Source organism: Marmota flaviventris, chromosome 2 (assembly GCF_047511675.1).
Source record: "Marmota flaviventris isolate mMarFla1 chromosome 2, mMarFla1.hap1, whole genome shotgun sequence".
NCBI classification, from domain to species: domain Eukaryota; kingdom Metazoa; phylum Chordata; class Mammalia; order Rodentia; family Sciuridae; genus Marmota; species Marmota flaviventris.
The window spans coordinates 65,520,849-65,543,896 of record NC_092499.1 but is presented as its reverse complement, the minus strand read 5'-3'; the positions used below and the strand labels follow the sequence as shown (position 1 = coordinate 65,543,896).

Here is a 23,048-nt window from a genome sequence, read left to right as displayed (position 1 = left end):
AGAGTACTGGGAATTGAACCCAGGGACACTTAACCACAGATCCACATCCCCAGCCCTTTTTTTATTTTTTTATTTTGAGACAGGGTCTTGCTATCTTGCTGAGGCTGGTCTCGAACTTGTGATCCTCCTGCCTCAGCCTCCTGAAATACTGGAATTACAGGTGTGCACCATCATGCCTGGCTGTCAATATTTTAAGAATCCTTGAATTATAATTTCTAAAAAGGTGAATTTTATAGTACGTGAATTAGATCTTAATTATAGTAACCAAAAATTATATAGGCAGTTGTGATTGCTAAGGATATGTGGGACCTCTGAATTACCAGTACTGGTCTATTTTTGTGACTTGAGTATTAAAAGGTGTAGGGGCTGGGGATGTGGCTCAAGCAGTAGCGCACTCGCCTGGCATGCGTGCGGCCCGGGTTCAATCCTCAGCACCACATACAGACGAAGATGTTGTGTCCGCCAAATACTAAAAAATAAATATTAAAAAAATTCTCTCTAAAAAAAAAAAGGTGTATGCATTACAACTACTGTTTTACTTTATACAAGTTTGATATATTTGTTTTGTTTTTATATTGTGAAACATAACTTAAAAACCGTATACTTTTCAAATCATGTCTGTTGACAGATATGGATCTTAGGGTGCCAATCTTCTTTTTTCTTCTTTTTAATATTTATTTTTTAGCTTTAGGTGGACACAATATCTTTATTTTATTTTTATGTGGTGCTGAGGATTAAACCCAGTGCCTCATGCATGCCAGGCAAGCGCGCTACTACTTGAGCCATATCCCCAGCCCCAGGGTGCCAATTTTCAACTTCTTATTTATTTGGGGTATTAGGAAAAGAGATGAAGCTAGTGTTTTTGAGAGCTGTCTGAATAAGCCTTTGAGACAAAAATTGGTTTCTAGGTTGACTGAACAGCAACTGTCAGTGATCTTTTTGAATGGAGTTGGGGGCAGGTGGTGTATGACCCAGGAAATCCTTTGCTTCTACTACTCACTCTCTTCTATTGGACATAGTCTGTCTTTACAGTAAGGAGAAATAAAAACAGAAGGACCAAAACAAAAAAATTTAGTCTAGGGTCTGAGTATGTGATTGGAAGCTAAGGTATTGGAATGAACTTGTTTAAGATCAGTAAAGTTTTTGTTTGTTTGGGTTTTTATTGGTACCAGGGATTGAACCCAGGGGTGTTCTATCACTGACATCCCCAGCTCTTTTTATTTTTTATTTTGAGACAGGGTCTTGCTAAGTTGCTTAGGGAGTCATTGAGTTGCTAAGTCTAGCCTGGAACTTGCAGTCCTCCTGCCTTACCCTCCCAAGTCATGGGGATTACAGGGATGCACCACCATGCCCAGCAAAATCAGTAAAGTTTTGAATTTCTCTGATTTGTAAAATTATTTGGATATGCTTTTGTTTTTGTTTAGTGATGCTGGGGATTGAACCCAAAGCCTCACTCATGAGATAATTGGTTATATTTTTAAAAGATTAAATGTCTAGCAAATTGACTTTATTTTTTCCTGTCTTAATCCGTTTTATTTGTCTATAACAGAATACCTGAGTCTGGCCAATTTATAAGGAACTTATAAAGGCTTTTGGTTCTGGAGGCTGGGACGTCCAAGATCAAGGGCCTATTTGCTGCATCATAACATAGTGAAAGACATCACATGGCAAGAAAGATCAAGAGATTGAATTTGCAGGCTCAAACTCTTTTAATTGGCATTTTATCCATTTGTTCAGAACCTGAACTCTTTCTGTTACGCCCCACCTTTCAACACTATTACACTGGGGATTAAATTTCCAACACATGCTTTGGGGAATAACACATTCAAACTATAACAGGGTTCAGCAGAACACCAAACCACTGCACTGCTTTGGACTTCATCTGAGCCACGCTGATCTTGGAGGAGGGTGGCGTGGAGGAATAGGAATGAAGGCCTGAATTGAGACATGGCATCTCTTTTGGTTCCCCCACTCTAAATCCTACTTGCATTGTCACTAATAGTTTCCTACTTCTTTGGCTTCAGTTTTGTATTTTCCAGTTTTCCTTTATATTGCAGATTCCTCTTAGAAAGTGAATATATTATCAATAATTTAGTAGTGCCTTAGTATATGCTAATATCACTGATGATGTACCAGAAAATGGGCATGTCTATTGGAATTTGGTAAGTTTTGATGTCTTTCCAGTTTATAAAGGTAGCAAAGATTATAACTTATACCTCTTATTTCAAAGTTGTTAGATATCTAACATTTTCCATGTAACATTTTCCACTATGCTAGGCATTTAAAATTACCACATTTCATAATTCGTAAAAATGCAAATCATGACTACCTCATAGCCATTAACATGGTTACCATAAAAAACACCAGAAAATGAGTGTTGAAGTGTTGGAGAGGATGTGAAGAAACTGGAAGTCTTGGGCACTGTTCACAGGAATGTAAAATGGTGTAACTACTATGGAAGACATGGTGACTGCTCAAAAAATTTTAAATAGAATTACCATGTGATCCAGCAGTTCCATTTCTGGGCATATACCCAAAAGAAATGAAAGCAGGGTCTTGAGGAGATATTTGTACGCCCAGCATTATCCATGATTGTCAAAAGGTGGAAGCCGCTAAGTGTTCATTGATGAATGAATGGATAAACAAGATGGTAGGCAGACAATGGAATATTATTCAGTCTTTAAAAGGCAGGAAATTTTGACATATGCTGTGATATGGATGAACCTTCAGAGCAATATATTAAGTAAAATAAGCCAGTCATAAAAATGTAAGTACTGTTTATGGTTTAACTTATGAGGTTTCTTTTTCTTTTCTTCTTTTTTTTTTTTTTTCAATAAAACCAATCCCACAGCATTTAGTACATTGTTTTGATTTGTAAAAAGGCTGGGGAAGAGGGGAAAGAAGTATAGTCTGAAGAGGCTAGGAAACATTCCCAGGGTCATGAGGTCAGCAGTTTGGTTGAGAACCTCATTTCTTGCCATATACATCCTGAACTTCTTATTGGCTCAGTCAGCTGCCTTCTCAGCTTTGACTAAGGCTGAAGAAATGCAAAGTAGCACCATCATAAGATATATGGTCTTCATCTTCCTTTGAAGATCTTGTGTATTCCTAGTATCCTCCTCTCATGTTTCCCTTTTTTGCTCTTGCAAATTACCCATAATCCTCAAGCCCCTGTTTTTCTGACTTGAGTATGAATTCTCCAGACTTTCATCCTCTCATCTCCCAAATTACTTGCATTAACAGAGATCCCTCAAAGTATGCGTTTAATCACAGCATTAAATAAGATTACATGTGGTAAGAACCTAAAATATCAATGGCTTAAGAAAATTAGTTCATTTTAAACTCAGTCTGGAAAGAAGTAATTCAGAACTGGTTTGGTGGCTGTGTTCCTTCAGACGTAGATTCTTAACTTGTGCTATTGGCAAGATATCTACGTAATGGTCCCAGATGACTTAGTCTCATTTCTGGCACAAGATGGAAGAATGAAAAAAGAGGGCAAAGCAAGAACTTTTCCTTCCCAAGAAGTGGCTGCACGACACTTCTGCTTATCCTGTTGGCCAGAACTGGTCACATGGCCACATCCAGTTCAAGAAGCTGATCAATTAAGAGTTTTTTGCTGGGTGTGGTAGTGCTCACCTGTAATCCTAAAAGACTGAGGCAGGAGGATTGAAGGTTGAGGCCAGATTCAGCAACCTAGTGAGATTCGTCTCAAAGTAAAAAGTGCTGGGGATGTAGCTTAGTGGTAAAGTGCCCCTGGGTTCAATGCCCCACCCCCCAAAAAAGAGAAGTCATGCACCCAGCTAAAAATCTGTTGACAGAAAGAACAGACATTAGAGAACTAACCCTCAACTGCATCTCCCTGTGTTCTAGATTCCATCCTCTTTTGCCTTTGTGAGAGTTCTTGCTCTAGCATTTACACTTTTTCTTTCTTATAACTCAACTTGCTCTACTAACCTGTTTCTTCAATAATTAAGAATACAAATTTACCCATCTGCCACCTCCCTTGGCCTTAGGTAGCCCTTTAGCTATTGTCCAGTTATTTTGTTACTTCAGAACCACCTTCCTGGGCCATCATTGGAATAAAACTAGTTATGTTGAGATTCCCAACCACCTGCTTTCTAAGATAGTGGGTGCTGTGACATTCACCTTATTTGACATTATTGAACACTGCTTCCATACCGAAAAGGATGCTACTCTCTGGTTTTAACTCTTCAGGTTCATTTAGAGAAAAAGAGGTAGATCCTCTTTTTCTACCTACCCATTTCACATTGCGTTTTTAGGAATCTGTCTTTGATCCTCTTGCTTATACTTAGTTGGTGGTCTGTTCATTTCCATAGCTTTACTGTCCTCTCTGTGCTTCAGAGTTTTATCTCTAGCACTCATTTCTCCTCCCAGCTCCAAACCTGCACACAAGATGTCTTCCATGTACTTTCTCTTTTTCTTTTTTAAGCTTTTTTTTTTTTTTTTTTTTAGTTGTAGGTGCACACAATACCTTATTTCATTTGTGTGTGTGCTGAGGATCGAACCCAGTGCCACAGGCATGCTAGGTGAGTGCTCTTCCTCTGAGCCACAATCCCAGCCCTGTATCTCCTCTTTTTAATTTTTTATTATGGAAGTATTCAAACATAATGACAGTAGGTAGTGACATAGTCAGCTCTATATAGCCTTCAACCAGCATCAGCTATTGTCAGTCACATGGGTGTTTTCCACCTACCTCCAGACCATGTTGAAGCAAAGTACAGACATTGGATTATTTCCTTTGCAAGTTTCATTTTTGTATCTTTAAAACCGAAATTCTTTAAAACTTAACAAAAATATAATTATTACACCTAAAATAAGTTAATTTCAAATATACAGTTTTGGGTAATCTCCCAATTTGGAAAACCTCTCCACAAAGGTAGTAGAGAAAGAAAACACTTTGTTATTGAATAAGCATGAAACCAGAATGTGATGTAAGTCACAGGCAATCTGCTAAGAGATTACACAGACCATGGAAAGCTCATATTTTTATTTAGTTAAGCAGGAACAATCCATTACGAAATGTTTCCATGGTAAACAATAGCCAAGCTTCAAGAAAGAGGACTCAACAGTATTTCTTTCATACAAAGTGCATGCTAACTGAATCATAGAAATTGGAGTTGATGACCTGTGTTAAAAGCCAAAATTGATTAGCTTTACCTGGAGGGAAATGCATTTCTCATACCTTAATTGAGATGGTAGTTTTGCAAACTGGAGCAAAATGCCTGCCACCTGTGCCTAGGGAAAGTAGTTTCATTCTCTCCCATAGGAACTGGGAGGTTGTAGCACTTATCTCCCTAGGTGTTTATATTTCCAGAAGATGGCTCCCAGGTGACGTGATATTATCAGCCATTGGGTATTGCCTAGAATTGGTCTATTGACTCATTTCCATGTCTACATATTTTCAGCAGAAGGGTCCCTAACACTTCAATGCCAACAAATCCAAAACAATTTCCCTGTCATCTTCTTCACTTCCTTCCCCAGTCTCTTTTATATTTATTTTAGTTTTTTGAGACAGAGTCTTACTGTGTTGCCCAGCCTGGCCTGGAACTCCTAAGCTCAAACTGCCCTCCCGCCTGAGCCTCCCGAGTAGCTGGAACTAGGTCAAAAATTACCATGCCTGGCTCCCTATGTCTTTCATCTCTGGAGGTAACAGAGCCAGAAAGCTGGAGGCAGACCTTTTATCTGCCCTGCATGCCTCTTCACTACTGCTGGAATCTGTTTTCTCCACATTGTTATTTATCTGAGCATTAGATCTAAAATGCAAATTTGTTTTTTACTTCCTGACTTGAAATCTTACCTCCCCACTGCATTATGATCTGGGCTCTGCCCCGTCCTCCCACCACATCTTCCCACAGCCCTCCTGGTGCACCATGGCTCAGGGAACTTGCGAATTGTTCTGTAGGGCTGACTTATTATGTGCCTTTTCTTTTTTTTTTTTTTTTAAAGTATTGTTTTTTGGTTCTTCTTGAGTTGTTGATGGACCTTAATTTTATTTATTTATATACAGTGCTGAGAATCAAACCCAGTGCCTCACACATGCTAGGCAAGCACTCTATCACTGAGCCACAGCCCTATTATGTGCCTTTCCTAGAAAGTACTTCTCCCCTCTTTTATTCTTGGCCTGTACTGTCAAGACTCCCAAATTCCCTCTTCTGAGAACTCCTCCTGGCTCTTCCCTTCTGTCATCTTTCTTCCCTCCACACTCTGAACACATGTGTCACAGCAGTTAGACCTGGACTGGACTGCCACTTTCCCTAACTGTCTTCTCACCAGGCTCTGAGCTCCATGTCTCATCTCTGTATCCCCAGGACTTAACAGAGTTCCAGGCACACAGTGAGCACATAGTGAACTTTGGTTGAAGGAAGAAAAGGAGCAAAGCAACCTAGCTGTCACCTGTAACACTGTGACCCATGGGATTTTTCCAGATCACTATTTCCTTTCTCTCAATGATTTGCTACTCAGAAGTCACTGGTTTCCCAGATTTTTAAGAATGCATGACTCAAAGGATAACCATCATATATCAAACTTTAACTCTTGGAAGAGTTAACTCTTAATTGACTACGAATTAAGAGATTCATTCAAGCTAAATGTTAGCAGGTAATAATGGCTAGTTTATATTGCCCCCTCTTGGTTTTTGTTTGGTTTTGATTTTTTTGGTACCAGGGAATGAGCCTGAAGGTGCTTTACCACCGAGCCACATCCCTAATCCTTTTTATTTTTTATTTTGAGACAGTGTCTAAGTTGCCTAGGGCCTTGCTAAATTGCTGAGCCTGGCTTGCAACTTGGGATCCTCCTGTCTCTGCCTCCTGAGTCACTGGGATTACAGGCATATGCCACCACACCCAGCACCCCCCTTTTTTGTGTGATGTTGGGGATCAAAACCAGGTGAGTGGCAAGTGTTCTAGAACTGAACTATACCTCCAGCCCTATTACCCCCTTTTTGAAACATGTTCTTAAACCAGAAAGTAAATAGGTAATAATGAATGTTCTAGTTATTTCAGACAGGTACTTCATTATTCCTTTAGCATCCAGATAACACAATTCAAAGGCAGCACCTAAGGGATTACAGTGGTTGATTTAAATTATTTAATCTTTGAATAAATTTTCTTTATTTAATGACTGAACTCTTCTGGTATTAAGGAAGTACAAAATAGTTGTGGTGGTGCTCAGATTGAAAGAGAAAATGGGGTCTGTAATCCTAGTGGCTTGGGAGGCTGAGGCAGGAAGATTACAAGTTTGAGGCCAGCCTCAGCAATTTAGTAAGGCCTTGTCTCTTCCTCTTGCCACATCTCTCCACATCCCTCCTGGTGCACCAAGGACTCAGGGAACTTGTGACATGTTGACAACATTTTAATGTGGTCTCCCTTAGCAACTTAAGGAGACCCTGTCTCAGAAAAAAAAAAATAGGGGGGCTGGGGATGTAGCTCAGTGGCACAGTGTCCCTGGATTCAATCCCCAATATATTAAAAAAAAAGAAGAAGAAGATGGTGTCTTTCTGGCTTCCTCCCCAATGCAAGAGGACTCATGAATAGAAGTAACAGAAATAGGAAACTTCTGCCTTTGTGAACCAAGAGTCACAAAGCAGAGCAGGGTGTGCGTGGCATTGTGTTTAGGGCTTTCAGAGGATTGGTGTTCCAAGAGTTAATGTCCTTGACTTTATAATCTTTCATAGGGAATGTAGAAAATTCAATGTGGAAAAAGCATACTACAGGGACGCAGCCACGTCAATGTTTATAGCAGCACAATTCACAATAGCTAAACTGTGGAACCAACCTAGATGTCCTTCAGTAGATGAATGTATAAAGAAAATGTGGCATATATACACAATGGAATATTATTCAGCAATAAAAGAGAATAAAATCATGGGATTTGGGGGCTGGGGATGTGGCTCAAGCGGTAGCGCGCTCGCCTGGCATGCGTGCGGCCCGGGTTCGATCCTCAGCACCACATACAAACAAAAGATGTTGTGTCTGTCGAAAACTAAAAAATAAATATTAAAAAATTATCTCTCTCTCTTTAAAAAAAAAAATCATGGCATTTGCAGGTAAATAGATGGAGTTAGAGAAGATAATGCTAAGTGAAGTTAGCCAATCCCAAAAAACCAAATGCCGAATGTTTTCTCTGATATAAGGAGGCTGATTCACAGTGGGATAGGGAGCAGGAGCATGGGAGGAATAGATGAACTCTAATTAGGGCAGAGGGGTGGGAGGGGAAGGGAGGGGGCATGGGGTAATTAATGATGGTGGAATGTGATGATCATTACTATCCAAAGTACAGGTATAAAGACACAAATTGGTGTGAATATACTATGTATACAACCAGAGACATGAAAAATTGTACTCTATATGTGTAATAAGAATTTTAATGCATTCTGCTATCATATAAAAATAAAAAATTTACATAAAGAAAAAGAAAATTCAAGGTGGATTTTTTTTAAAAATTTGGCACCAAGTGACTGGGATTACAGGCATGCGCCACCACACCCTTTAAGATGGACTTTTTAAGGAGCCATTTCAATGAGAAATCAGTGGGCCTGTGCTTGCTCCTTCTCACCAAAAATCTGTTTTTATCAAAATGATATAGTAAGCTCAGTGTGGTGGTGCCTGCCTGTAATACCAGAGACTTGGGAGGCTGAGGCAGGAGGATTGCAAATTCTAAGCCAGCCTCAGCAACTCTAATGAGATCCTAGGCAATTTAGTGAGACTCTATCACTAAATAAAATATAAAAAGGGACTTGGGGGTGGGAGTTGTGGCTCAACAGCAGAGCACTTGCCTCACTCATATGAGGCACTGGGTTCAATCCTCAGCACCAAATAAAAATAAAAAAACAAAGATATTGTGCCCATCTATAACTAAAAAATAGAAAATATATATTATATATATTTATAATACTTTATGCATTTATAAAAATTACATTTTTATTTTTTAGTTATAGGTGGATACAATATTATATATATAAAATATTTAATATATACTAAAAAAGAAAAAGGGACTGGGGATGTGGCTTAGTGGTTAAGTGCCCCTGGGTTCAAACCCTGATACCAAAAAAAAAAAAAAAAAAAAAGACGTATTACAAACAAGTTCTGGGAAATCTTAGCTTACATCAGTTTCAAGGAAGAGAAAGGGAACTGTGGGGAAGAAAAACCACAAAGATGGCCTCATTCAGTTGTAATCCGTAATCCCTAGAATGTGGCAAGCCTTTCATTGTTAGCTCATTTAAACAATTGTATATGGCACAACAGGTTCAGACACTGAACCACATCTCTCCACATCTTGTTGGTTAGAAATCTCTTTCAGGAAGTCAGGGAGCAGAGGGCAGGGATTCTTTCCATTGCATGCAATGTAGCACTTGGCTAATGGAGGCCATTCAGTGTGTACTCTCCTTTCAGCCCAGAGCAGTGTGGAATGTAGGAGAGATTTTTGAGATTTCTGGGCAGACTCACCAGGATGCCATAGGGTCTGGGGAAGGGACACATCAGGGCTGACTGGTAACTGGAAAAGCTATAGTCACCAACATGTTGTGTCTCCCTTTAAACCCTTTCTGGAACAAGGTAGAATATAAAACTTTTTAAGAATTACATGCTATAAAGGGTAGTTCTTTCTTTTTTTCCTTTTCGTACCAGGATTGAACCCAGGGGTGCTTAATTGCTGAGCCAATATCCCTAGCCTGTTTTTATATTCTATTTTGAGAAAGGGTCTCACTAACATGCTTAGGGCCTCACAAAGTTGCTGAGGCTGGCTTTGAATTTGTGATCCTCCTGCCTCAGCCTCCCAAACTGCTGGGATTAGAGGCATGTGCCACTGTGTCCAGCATAAAGAGTAGTTTTTTATCCCCAAGGATTTTTTCTGTCTCTTCCTGGGGTTTGATATTGGAAAGGTTAAAATGTTGTCCACATGTTAATGTAGCAGATCTTTTGTTTTCAGAGAAGGTCAGCAGTCTTCTTCTGAATGAGGTAAAGTGATTATGTGATTTATGGAGCCAGAGGAACTCTTAATTCCATCTGTGCCTGTGCTGGAACCAGGCTGTTAGGGTGCCATCAACCGAGTCAGCCTGGGAAAGCCTAAGTTGGCTCTCTTGGACCCAGAGGTGCTTAGTGGGTTGACTTGAGTTGGTGCAGAGGGGCATGTTACTAAGCCCATCCAAAGAATTGATACCATCTGTTCTCCTTAGACAAGGACAGATGTAACTGGAGAACCAAATTAGTGGAAACATATATCTGGTGTTTCGAGTCATCTCAGTTACTATCTTGAACTAATTTTTTTTTTCTTGATGCTGGGGATTGAACCCAGGGTCTCAGACTTGCTAGACAAATGTTGAGCTAAATTTTCAAGTGTTTTTTGTTTTAACTCAATCATAATATTCATACAAAAGTATCTGTTAACACCATGTTTGTATCATTTGATCTTGAGGCTAACTCTGGTGTGTGGTAGACAGATATGTCTGAAGTGACAGGCCTACATCTCCAAGGTCACCTTCCATCCTTGAGCCCCCAATACTACTGTCCTTGCTCCTGTTTTCTTCAGTCACAGTCTTCACTGTCTCAGCAAACACCGTCCTGGTATAGAGGCAACAAGAGAGTAAAGCAGATGAGGAGGAAGGAGACAGAGAGGGCTGGTTGGCAGAGTCTTCTCTGGGACTCTGAAGTAAACCAGAATATGTCTACTTGGGTTTTATACTCTTTCCTCAATGTATCAAACTTATTTGGAGATTGGATGTAAATAAGCAAGAGCTGATTTTAGATAGCTCAAAACATTTTTGGTTTTTGAGGTTGCATAACCTCTGGGAGAGTTAAATGCACTAAATACAATTTAGATTTCTGTATTTTATTGGTGGCAACCAAATTAGTTTACTTAAATAATAATCTTTTGAAGGTTATTACCCAAGTCACATTTTAGGGATAAGAGAGATTCTCTTATTCTAAATGGTCTGAATTAACCCTGGCATTTTTTTCCCCCTAGTTTAAATCTCTAGTAACATTTCAGCTTTGTTTACTGAATAAGTAAACAAAGGCTGGTATTCCAAGCCAGGCATGTAGTTCATGCCTATAATCCCAGTGACTCTGGAGGCTGAGGCCAGAGGATCACAAATTTGAGGCCAGCCTTAGCAATTTAGTGAGACCCTTAGCAACTGAGTGTGACCCTGTCTCAATTTTTTTTTAAGGGATGGGGATAAAGTCACTGTGGGTTCAAGCCCCAGTACCAAAACAAAACAAACAAACAAAAAAACCCCCAAACAAACAAAACAAAGCTAGTATTCCAAGTACAGGTGAAATTCTAAAAATAGCAAGTATATTCCTTTAAAATACTAGGAATTCCCTTGGTTTGGGGTCAGATTATATTTCCCATATACAACATTTGAATGTATAACTTCAAAAGCCATTAGAGACATGGGATTTCAAGTTCAAGACCAGCCTTAGCAACTTAGTGAGATATGTCTCAAGATAAAAATTTTTAAAAAGGGCTGGAGATGTGGCTCAGTGGTAAAGTGCCTCTTAGTTCAATCCCCAGTACTCCCCCCGCACCCAAAAAAGCCATTAGTACTTATCAGCACTAAATGCAATTGCAAAGTTTGTTTAGGAGCAGTTTGAAAAAAATTGCATACTCAGAGGTCCCCAGCTTTTTTCCATTTCTGTTACCCTGCCAGTGGGTTACCTGGGGCTTGAGAGACTCTCTGTGTCACTCCACCTTGAAACCCATCTCTCTCTTTTTTTTTAAACAATTTTATTTTATTTTTTTTAATGGTTGTTCAAAACATTACAAAGCTCTTGACATATCATATTTCATACATTAGATTCAAGTGGGTTATGAACTCCCATTTGTACCCCAAATACAGATTGCAGAATCACATCGGTTACACATCCACAATTTTACATAATGCCTTATTAGTAACTGTTGTATTCTGCTACCTTTCCTATCCTCTATCCCCTTCCCCTCCCCTCCCATCTTCTCTCTCTACCCCATCTACTGTAATTCATTTCTCTCCTTGTTTATTTTCCCATTCCCCTCACAACCTCTTATATGTAATTTTGTATAGCAATGAGGGTCTCCCTCCATTTCCATGCAATTTCCCTTTTCTCTCCCTTTCCCTCCCACCTCATGTCTCTGTTTAATGTTAATCTTTTCTTCCTGCTCTTCCTCCCTGCTCTGTTCTTAGTTGCTCTCATTATATCAAAGAAGACATTTGGTATTTGTTTTTTAGGGATTGGCTAGCTTCACTAAGCATAATCTGCTCTAGTGCCATCCATTTCCCTGCAAATTCCATGATTTTGTCATTTTTTAGTGCTGCGTAATACTCCATGGTGTATAATTGCCACATTTTTTTTATCCATTCATCTATTGAAGGGCATCTGGGTTGGTTCCACAGTCTAGCTATTGTGAATTGTGCTGCTATGAACATTGATGTGGCAGTATCCCTGTAGTACTCTTTTTTAAGGTCTTCAGGGAATAGTCCAAGAAGGGCAATAGCTGGGTCAAATAGTGGTTCCATTCCCAGCTTTCCCAGGAATCTCCATACTGCTTTCCAAATTGGCCGCACCAATTTGCAGTCCCACCAGCAATGTATAAGAGTACCCTTTTCCCCACATCCTGGCCAGCACTTGTTGTTGTTTGACTTCATAATGGCTGCCAATCTTACTGGAGTGAGATGGTATCTTAGGGTGTTTTTGATTTGCATTTCTCTGACTGCTAGAGATGGTGAGCATTTTTTCATGTACTTGATGATTGATTGTATGTCCTCCTCTGAGAAGTGTCTGTTCAGGTCCTTGGCCCATTTGTTGATTGGGTTATTTGTTATCTTATTGTCTAATTTTTTGCGTTCTTTGTATACTCTGGATATTAGGGCTCTATCTGAAGTGTGAGGAGTAAAAATCTGTTCCCATGATGTAGGCTCCCTATTTACCTCTCTTATTGTTTCTCTTGCTGAGAAAAAACTTTTTAGTTTAAGTAAGTCCCATTTGTTGATTCTTGTTATTAACTCTTGTGCTATGGGTGTCCTATTAAGGAATTTGGTGCCCGACCCCACAATATGTAGATCGGAGCCAACTTTTTCTTCTATCAGACGCAGAGTCTCTGATTTGATATCAAGCTCCTTGATCCATTTTGAGTTAACTTTTGTGCATGGCGAGAGGAGGGGATTCAGTTTCATTTTGTTGCATGTGGATTTCCAGTTTTCCTAGCACCATTTGTTGAAGTTGCTATCCTTTCTCCATTGCATGCTTTTAGCCCCTTTATCAAATATAAGATAGTTGTAACTTTGTGGATTGGTCTCTGTGTCCTCTATTCTGTACCATTGGTCCACCCGCCTGTTTTGGTACCAGTACCATGCTGTTTTTGTTACTATTGCTCTGTAATATAGTTTGAAATCTAGTATCGCTATACCGCCTGATTCACACTTCCTGCTTAGAACTGCTTTTGCTATTCTGGGTCTTTTATTTTTCCATATGAATTTCATGATTGCTTTATCTATTTCTACAAGAAATGCCATTGGGATTTTTATTGGCATTGCGTTAAACCTATAGAGAACTTTTGGTAATATCGCCATTTTGATGATGTTAGTTCTGCCTATCCATGAACAGGGTATATTTTTCCATCTTCTAAGATCTTCTTCTACCTCTCTCTTTAGGGTTCTGTAGTTTTCATTGTATAAATCTTTCACGTCTTTTGTTAGGTTGATTCCCAAGTTTTTTTTTTTTTTTTTTTTTTTGAGGATATTGTAAATGGAGTGTTTTTCCTCATTTCCGTTTCAGAAGTTTTGTCGCTGATATACAGAAATGCCTTTGATTTATGCGTGTTGATTTTATATCCTGCCACTTTGCTGAATTCATTTATTAGTTCTAATAGTTTTTCTGTAGACCCTTTTGGGTCTTCTAGGTATAGAATCATGTCCTCCGCAAACAGTGATAATTTAAGTTCTTCTTTTCCTATTTTTATGCCTTTAATTTCTTTCGTCTAATTGCTCTGGCCAGTGTTTCGAGAACTATATTGAATAGAAGTGGTGAGAGAGGGCATCCCTGTCTTGTTCCAGATTTTAGAGGGAATGCCTTCAATTTTTCTCCATTCAGAATGATGCTAGCCTGAGGCTTAGCATAGATAGCTTTTATAATGTTGAGGTAAGTTCCTGTTATCCCTAGTTTGAAACCCATCTCTTGATTTGCTGGGAGTCTTGATAACACTTGGTGCCCCATGTAAGAGGAAGAATGGAATGCTTTTGTGCTGTCCAAAAAAATACCTGCTCATTCATGACATTGCCTTATGTGAATCTCTAACCAAAGTGTGACTGAGGCTTGCCTCAGTGGACGGAGCTATCCAGTCTTGCTCAGTTCTCAGTAAGGTGCCTAGCACACTGTGATGTATGGAGGCAGATAATTATATCCTATTTCCTTCTTTCCTGTCACTGGCTTCCCTCTAGGATTTACTCACTAGCCCTAAAACAGAAGTGCTTGTTGTAGCTATTGTGAAGGTCACACCGGGCTGTTTGATTTCTTTCTCACCGCCAGTTGCATCATCTTGTTGATGCATTTGTGTTCTTTTTCCACTTCGTTGGAGCCTAGAGGGCTTTATCAAGGCCAAAGGTAATATCTGAGCCTGAAAGATCATAGTAGTATTCAGTGTATTTTATTACCTTCGCTCTGGAGACAAGTTCCCAGTATGAGGCTGTGCCAGCATATAAGAGCAAGGGGAAAATGAGGGCCCTTTCAGTTTGCTTCCAAATTTGTTTGACTTGAGAGTTTCTTTAAGTTTCAGACTCATCTTGTCGTAAAATGCTACTATCTTCTTCTCTTCCTCCTCTTTTTCTTTTGGTGCTGGGGACTGAACCCAGGGACTGCTCTACCACAGAGCTGCACCTCCAGCCCTTTTTATTTATTTAAAATTTTTTTGTAGTTGTCAGTGGACAGAATGCCTTTATTTTTATGTGGTGCTGAAGATCGAACCCAGTGCCTCACACATGCTAGGCAAGCGCTCTGCCACCGAGTTGCAGCTCCAACCTCCTTTTTATTTTTTGAGACATGGTCTACTTAAGTTGCCAAGGCTATCTTCAAACTTGCAATTCTCCTGCCTCAGACTCTTGGGCCATTAGGATTAGAGGTGTGTGCCACTGTGCCCAGCTTTTATTTTTATTTATTTATTTTTTTGCAGAACCGGGGATTGAAACCAGAGTCTCTTGGATGGTATGCTAGCACTCTACCACTGAGCCACATCCCCAGCCCTTTTTTAAACATTTTATTTATTTGTTTATTTATTTATTGTTACCAGGGATTGAATTCAGGGGCACTTTACCACATCCTTAGCCCTTTTTATTTTGGGACAGGGTCTTACTAAATTACTTGGGGTATCACTAAGTTGCTGAGGCTAGCTTTGTAATCCCAAATTGCTGGGATTATAGGTTCATACCATTGCAACCAGTTCTTACTTTTAATAAGGAATCTGAGGGCCGGGCTTAGAGGAAGAATGGTTACTGAGCATCATCAGGCCCTGGGTTTGATCTCTGGCACTGCCAAAAAAAAAAAAAAAAGGAAGAAAGGATGAAATTTTAACAGGTACAGTGGTGTACACCTATAATGCCAGCAACTCAGGATGCTGAGACAGGATTATAAATTTGAGACTAGCTTCAAGAATTTAGCAAGACCCTGACTTAAAATAAAAAACCAAAAAAGGCTGGGGATGTAACTCGGTGGTAGAGTGCCCTGGATTTAATCCCTAGTATTGCAAAAAATATATACATATATAATATAATAATTTGATATTCTGGACCTAGTGGTGCAGAATAGCCAAAATCTCAGCTACTTAGTAGGCTGAGACAGGAGGATTGCAAGTTTGAGGCCAGCCTGGGCAATTAATGAGACCATATTTCAAAATAAAATAAAAAGTGGCAGAGTGCTTGCCTAACATGCATGAGATCCTGGGCCCAACACCACAAAAAATAAAATATAAAAGTAAAGGATAGCATTGAAACACTGGATCTCAGGGCCTGGGATATAGCTCAGTGGTAGAGTGCTTGCCCAGCATGTGCAAGAGCCTGGGTTCAATTCCCAGTACCAAGGGAAAAAAACTCAAAAAACCTTGTAGGTCTCATCTGACCTACACTTGGCAGATAAGTTGACCTGAAGCACAGCAGGCAGATACTCCTTCCATGTTATGATGTTTGCTCTTTACAATGCTACTCTAATATTTAAAATTAATGAGACCATTTCCTTCTGCTCTTTGAACTGAGAATCTGTCATAGCATTCTGACAAAATAGTACCTTTACTAGTACTCAGTTCATCTGGTTCTTAAAAAATGAACCCCCTATCAATCAATCTCCTGCTTCTCTCAAGAAATGTAGCCTGTGGGTTGCAATCATGTTCTCCAGTACCTCATATCACAATGCTCCAATTTTCAGACGTGTCATTCTTATTAAGTTGGTCACCTGTTATCAAACATGGCATGTATATTTCTTCTTTGGAGCCTCTGTTCACTCTTTAGAAACCAACCTTGGATTCTACTATAAGTTCTTTGGGTGCCTCAGTGCTCTTGATACAGTGGGCATTAGAGGAGAGAGCTCTTAGGAGGCCAGCTCAGGATGGCATAATAATTTTGATGATTTAGCTCTATAATTAATAGTTAAAATACTATAGATTGATAAATCTACGGTAACAAAAGTGGTAATTTATTTATTTCTTTATTATGCTGGATTGAACGCAGGGGCATTTATCACTGAGCTATGTCTCCAGCTTTTTTTTTTAGACAGGGTCTTGCTAAGTTGCTGAGTCTGGCCTCCTGCCTCAGCTTCCCAAGTCACTGGGATTACAGGTGTACACTACTATGTCTGGTAGTATTTTGATTTTTAACAGCTTAAAATTTATGGCATAGAATAAGAACAAAACAAAACTCATTGTGGCTGAGATTGTTAACTGTTTCCCACAATTCTACTTTTTTTTCTTCTGGACATAAGCTAGACTTTGCTGGCCAGTGCTATGTGAGCAGGAGTGATGTGCCATTTCTCAGCCGGGGCCTGTAAAGAGGAGCTATGCCTTATCAATATATTTCTCCCTCCTGCTGCTTTGAACCTGGAGAGACCTAACCTTAGCCCCATCAGTGGCAAAGCCCTAGTTATGACAGTTACAAGCCAGATGCGTGAATCCCAACATGGAGGAAAGCCTCCTGCTGACTGAGATACCCACTCTAGATGTTAGATGAAAAAGAAACAATATCTTTGAGCCATTATTTTGGGGGCTTTGCTACAGCAGTGTAGCCTACTCTACCTAATAGTCTTATTTAAGAAAATATTAGGTATAAAGGCTTGCAAGGATATAGTAGTTTGGCCTGGGGACTAGGGTGGGACCCTCTACCATTAGATACCTCCTCATTCATTTTTATAAATAATTTCTATCCAAGTAAGGTAGAAAATAAAACAAAACAGTGCTGATACAAGTTTTAGTTGGAGGGGTCCTTCTTTGACTGCCTCAATCTTCAGCAGACTTCCTCTGATCCTTTAATACTTGCTATTCCTAGTTCTTACCTGGTACTTACTGTGAAAATTAAAGAGCTGAGTTAGGAGTCTAGAGGGCAGGCCGCTCAGGCAGGGCCTCTCAAGATATTAATTTTTTCCTGGTCAGGCTCAGAGCTTTGTGGATCCAGAAACACAAAGCTTGCTGTGTGTAGAGATTCTCAGGCTCTAATACCCAGACTCACACTAACCATGCTGGATAAAACAAAATGCCTCTGTGTAATTATGCTGAGCAAGAGACCTCCCAGCACGCGCTGTCTGGAAGCCCTTGTGAGTAAGTGAAGGCATCTGGGAAACCAAGTGAGTAACCATAAGGTGGCTTGGTGAGAAAGAAATAGAGTAAATAGAGATGGGTAATTTAGGAGAATCCACCATCTGGGCTCTGAATTAATCTTTGGTTTTGCCCCCACAGGGTTGGGGATTGAACCCAAGGCTTTGAGCATGCTAGGCAAAGTGCTCTAACACTGAGCTAACTTCCAGTCCTTATGCTGTGAATTACTCTGTTAACCCAATCCAAAGCACAGTTACACATTTAATGATCAAAATCTTTTTACAAAATTCAATCTCTCTTCCTTGGACAGTATTATTCTAAGACTACCAAAATTATTTTCAGGCCTTGTTCAGTTTTTTTTGTTGTTTTTTTTTTAATTTGTTTTCCTCCTAGTAAGAACATACAAATGAGTAGAGCGCAGTTTCCTGTTGCACTTACTTGAGTCTACAGCCTGATTTCCATGATTGGTCTTGAGAGTTCCCCAAGTTCTGTCAATTACCCATGAAAATTTTAATTCCTCAGTATATTTTTTGCATGTGAGGATTAATATGAGTTAAAGTGCCTGGCAAAAGATTTTTATAGATTGGGGTGTAGCTCACTGAGAGGTCTCTAAAGTTAGTTAATATTAACATTATTATTATTTTGATTATAAGGCTTTTATAATTATGCACCTAATTACAAAACACCAGACATGCTCTAGGGTTTTAATCCAGTAAGAACCTAATGCATAATATGCTTGAAGGGGTAGTTGAGATTAAAAATACAAATAAAAACACCCTAGAATAGGCACTAACATTCAAGATCTGACCACACCTGATATTGACTTCAAAGTTAGAGCTTCATTTCTCTTAAGTCTACTCCCCACATTTTGAAATTTGGTGAAGTCAATAAAGATTTTACTTGTGGCTTTTTTTTTTTTTTTTTTTTTTTTTGTGGTGTGTGTGAGTCAAACTCAGGATCTTGTACATGCTAGGCAAGTGCTATACCACTGAGCTACATCCCCAGTTCTTGACTTTCTTTTTAAAAGATTTTCATTTTCTATTTTACCAATGAGCTACAATCTCAGTCATTTATTTTTTAAAATTTTGAGTCAGGGACTCAGCAAGTTGCTGAGGTTAGTCTCAAACTTGTGATCCTCCTGACTTAGCCTCCTGAGTGTCCCACTGAGCTCTTTTAAAAAAAGATTTTTATAGACTGGGGTGTAGCTCTCTGATAGAGAGCTTGCCTAGCCTGCATGAGGCCCTTGATTTGATCCCCAACAGCCCCAAAACAAAACAAAGATTTTATTTGGTCATTTTCTCTTGGTTCCCATTGTTTTTGTTTTTGTCATTCTTCTCCTACCTGCATTTTCCCTCCTTCCTTTCCTCTTACTTGTCTGGATATTCTCTCATGTGGGGTCTTTTATGCTCACTCATTCTTTCTTCCTTTCTCCACCCCCCCTTCTTTTAGCTATACTGGGGATTGAACATGGAAATTTTACCACTGAATTACATCCCCAGCCCTTTATTGTTATGAGACAGGACCTTGCTAAATTCCATAGGCTGGTCTCAAACTTGAGATCCTCCTACCTCAGACTCCTGAGCTGCTGGCTTTACAGGCGTGTACCATCACGCCCGGTTTCATGATGGTCTTAATCCAAATCTTTAACAAATCCATGCAGACATTGAGATGTTACAGTCCCCCAGAACCCCAATAACTAGACACCAGTTTGAGAAGCAGGGCCCTAAGCATACAATCTGTAACATTCTGTTCTCTCATAGTTCATGTCCCTTTTCTAATTTTTTTAGTTGTAGATGAACACAATACCTCTATTTATTGACTTTTATGTGGTACTGAGGATTGAACCCAGTGCCTCACACATGCTAGCAAGCGCTCTACCACTGAGCCACAACCATAGCCCTCATGTCCCTTTTGGATAGAATTGGATTGTTTAGTTTTCACCTACAATATAGGTAGAAAGTATTCAAAGTTGTCAGAATGTGTATGTGTATGTGTGTGTGTGTGTGTATATATATATATATTTTTTTTTTGGGGGGGGGTACAGGGGATTGAACTCAGGGACACTCAACCACTGAGCGACATCCCCACCCCTATTTTGTATTTTATTTAGAGACAGGGTCTCTCTGAGTTTCTTAGCGCCTCGCTGTTGATGAGGCTGGCTTTGAACTCTTGATCTTCCTGTCTCAGCTTCCCAAACGACATGCGTCACCATGCCTGGCTATTGAGTTCTTAAAGTACTGGAAGCAGGAAGAATTATTTGGGAGGCAAACTGTACAGTAAGGAATACAAATATTAGAGCCAGATGACTTGGACTAGGGATTAAACCCCAGACTTAGCAAAAGCTAGACAAGCATTCTATCACAGAGCTACCCTCCCAACCCTTTCTTTGAAAAAAATTTTTTGAGACAGGGTCTTGCTAAGTTGCACAGGCTGGCCCTGAACTTACAATCCTCCTGTCTCAGCCTCCTGAGTAATTGGGGTTACAGGCATGTGCAACTGTGCCCTGCTAGATCTTGATTCTGGCATTTGGCAGCTATGTGACCTTAGGTAAGTTACTTTTCTTTGCTTGAGTGTCCTCATACTGTATGGAAAAGGCATTATTTTAGTTGCTTCATAGAACTGTTGTGAATCCTAAATAAGAATTTATGTTAAACCAGCCAGGCTTGGTGGCATATATCTATAATCCCAATGACTCAGGAAGCCAAAACAGGTCAATCAAAAGTTTGAGCCCAGTCTGGGCAATTTAACAAGACCCTATCTCAAAAATAAAAAGTGAAAAGAGTTGGGGATGTAAGTCAGTGGTAAAGTGCCCCTGGGTTCAATCCTCAGCACTGAAAAAAAAAAAAAAAGCGTAACAGTTGCCAGTAATTTGTAATAACAAACGTTATATATTTCTTTCTTTTTTTTGAACTGGGGATTGAACTCGGGGCACTTTACCACTAAGCCACATCCCCAGCCCTTATTTATTATTATTTTTTATATTTAGTTGTAGGTGGACACAGTACCTTTATTTTATTTTTATGTGGTGATGAAGATTGAATCCAGTGCCTCACACATGCTAGGTGAGCACTCTACCATTAAGCCACAAGCCCAGTCCCCACAAACCCTTATTTTTTGTGACAGATCACACTAGGCTGTTCAGGGCCTTGCTAAATTGCTGAGGCTGGTCTAGAACTTGGAATTCTTCTGCCTCAGCCTCCTCAGTTGCTAGGATTAAAGCCATGTGCCACCATGCCTGGCAGATATTTTAGTATGCTTTAGGTCCTCTGATTTTTTTAAATTTAGTTGTAGATTGACACAATAGCTTTATTTTATTTTTATGTGGTACTAGGTATCGAACCCAGTGCCTCACACGTGCCATGCAAGTACTCTACCAGCCTGGCATGTGTGAGGCACTGGGTTCAATACCTAGCACCACATAAAAATAAACAGAAAAAGATACTGTGTCCAACTACAACTAAAAAATATTTTTAAAAAGTCTGAGAATTTCTATATGTGTATTTTGGTCCTAATTAATAGTACTTATTTTCTTTAAATCTGTTGGTTACTCTTGGTATTTTACTTCCCCTTTATAAGTCTGGGACATGTGCTACCTTTGTGATTTAGGTTAAGTTAATAATACCTCTTGGTTTTAGTTTGTAAAGCTCAGTTTCTTCTGCAAAATGGTGTTCTTTTAAGAGGGTTTCCTTGGGCTAGGGTTATAGCTCAGTGGTAGAGTGCTTGCCTAACGTGTGAGGCACGGTGTTTGATTCTCAGCACCACATAAAAATAAATAAAATAATCACTGGGTATGGTGGCACACACCTGTAATCCCAGCAACTCGGGAGGCTGAGGCAGGAAGATTGCAAGTTCAAAGCCAGCCTATACAATTCAGCAAGGCCCTAAGCAAACTCAGTGAGACCTTGTCTCTTAAATAAAAAATATATTTAGAAAAAAAAAGGGCTGGAGATGTGGCTCAGTGTTAGGCACCCCTGGGTTCAATCCTCACTACCAAAAAATATTAAATAAATAAATAAATAAAGGTTTTGTGTCCATCTACATCTTAAAAATATTAAGAGGGTTTACTTCCCAGGATTACTTGATTGAGCAATTCTGCCAGTTATGTGACATTTTAATTTTTACTGTGACAAAATAAGTAAGATGTATACTTTGCCATGAGTATCCCAGACCAGTAAGAATTGGAAGTACATACAGTTCTTCTTATCACCCCTTGTTTCCAGGTTGCCGCTTAAAAGACTTTGGAGACTTGAGTTTTACTCCAGTGCCCAAAGATGATCTCTATAACAACCTGATAGTGAACCCACGCTCTGTGGGCCTTGCCAACCAGGAACTGGCAGAGGTGGTCAGCAGAGCAGTATCAGGTGGCTACAGCTGTGTCACAGTGGGAGGCGACCACAGGTAAGCTGGAGCCAGGTGTGGTGAGGGGCTGGATAACATGTTGCTTTGGGCTCATTACTTAGCTGCTATCTTAGTTTCCTCATCCCAAGAAAAATATCCACAGTATTTTTAGGGTGTGGTGTTATAACATCATTTTAATGTCTAAGATCACGAACTTTTGCAGGAACTGTGTATTTTGCTTTGTGTAACACATTGTATAGTAAGAGGATTTGTGTTATTTGACACAGCAAGTACAAAGGTAGGTTAAGCAAGGTTTTTAGTTACCATGTTTCATGCTTATCTTCTTAAGTTTTCTAGAAAACATGACTTTCATTTTGGAGAACTGGAAGAAAACATCAGGACTAAATTTAGGCATTTTTCAAAAATATTTATTTGGTTTTTTAGTTATATTTGGACACAAAACCTTTATTTTATTTATTTTTATGTGGTGCTGAGGATCAAACCCAGGGCCTCACACATGCTAGGTGGGCGCTCTACCACTGAGCACAACCCCAACCCAAATTTAGGCATTTTTATTAACATTTCTAATAGATTTGTTAGAGATCATCCCTTAGAATGTGAATATACTTTCCAGTCCACAATACCCTAGGTGACTAATGTATTTGGTCACTGGAGCCTTTGTCTCTTAGTAGGTCAGTATATACTTCACTGAGCTGATGTTTTCTCAGTAGTCTAAAGATTTGTAGGAAACTTTGCGATTTATTCCAGTTAGATGAAATTAAAACATGTGGAACAAATTTTTTTAAAATATTGAATTCTACAGACTTCCAGAGAAGAAAGAAGTTGGTCTGTGCTTGAATAGTCAGATTTCACAGGGGACTGTTATTTTAGCTAAGTAATGACGTTTATTGGTAGAGGCAATGAAGCACCAG

General features: G+C 39.5%; 1 protein-coding gene across 1 annotated transcript in view; it reads left to right on the top strand.

The window, feature by feature from the left end:
- The window catches only part of Arg2 (arginase 2), a 42,791-nt gene that overhangs the window by 11,475 nt on the left and 8,268 nt on the right, over positions 1 to 23,048 (top strand). The window contains exon 3 of the mRNA XM_027929607.2: positions 21,999 to 22,176. Coding sequence (XP_027785408.2) covers positions 21,999 to 22,176 — 178 coding nt within the window. The remainder of the gene's footprint in view (positions 1 to 21,998; positions 22,177 to 23,048) is intronic.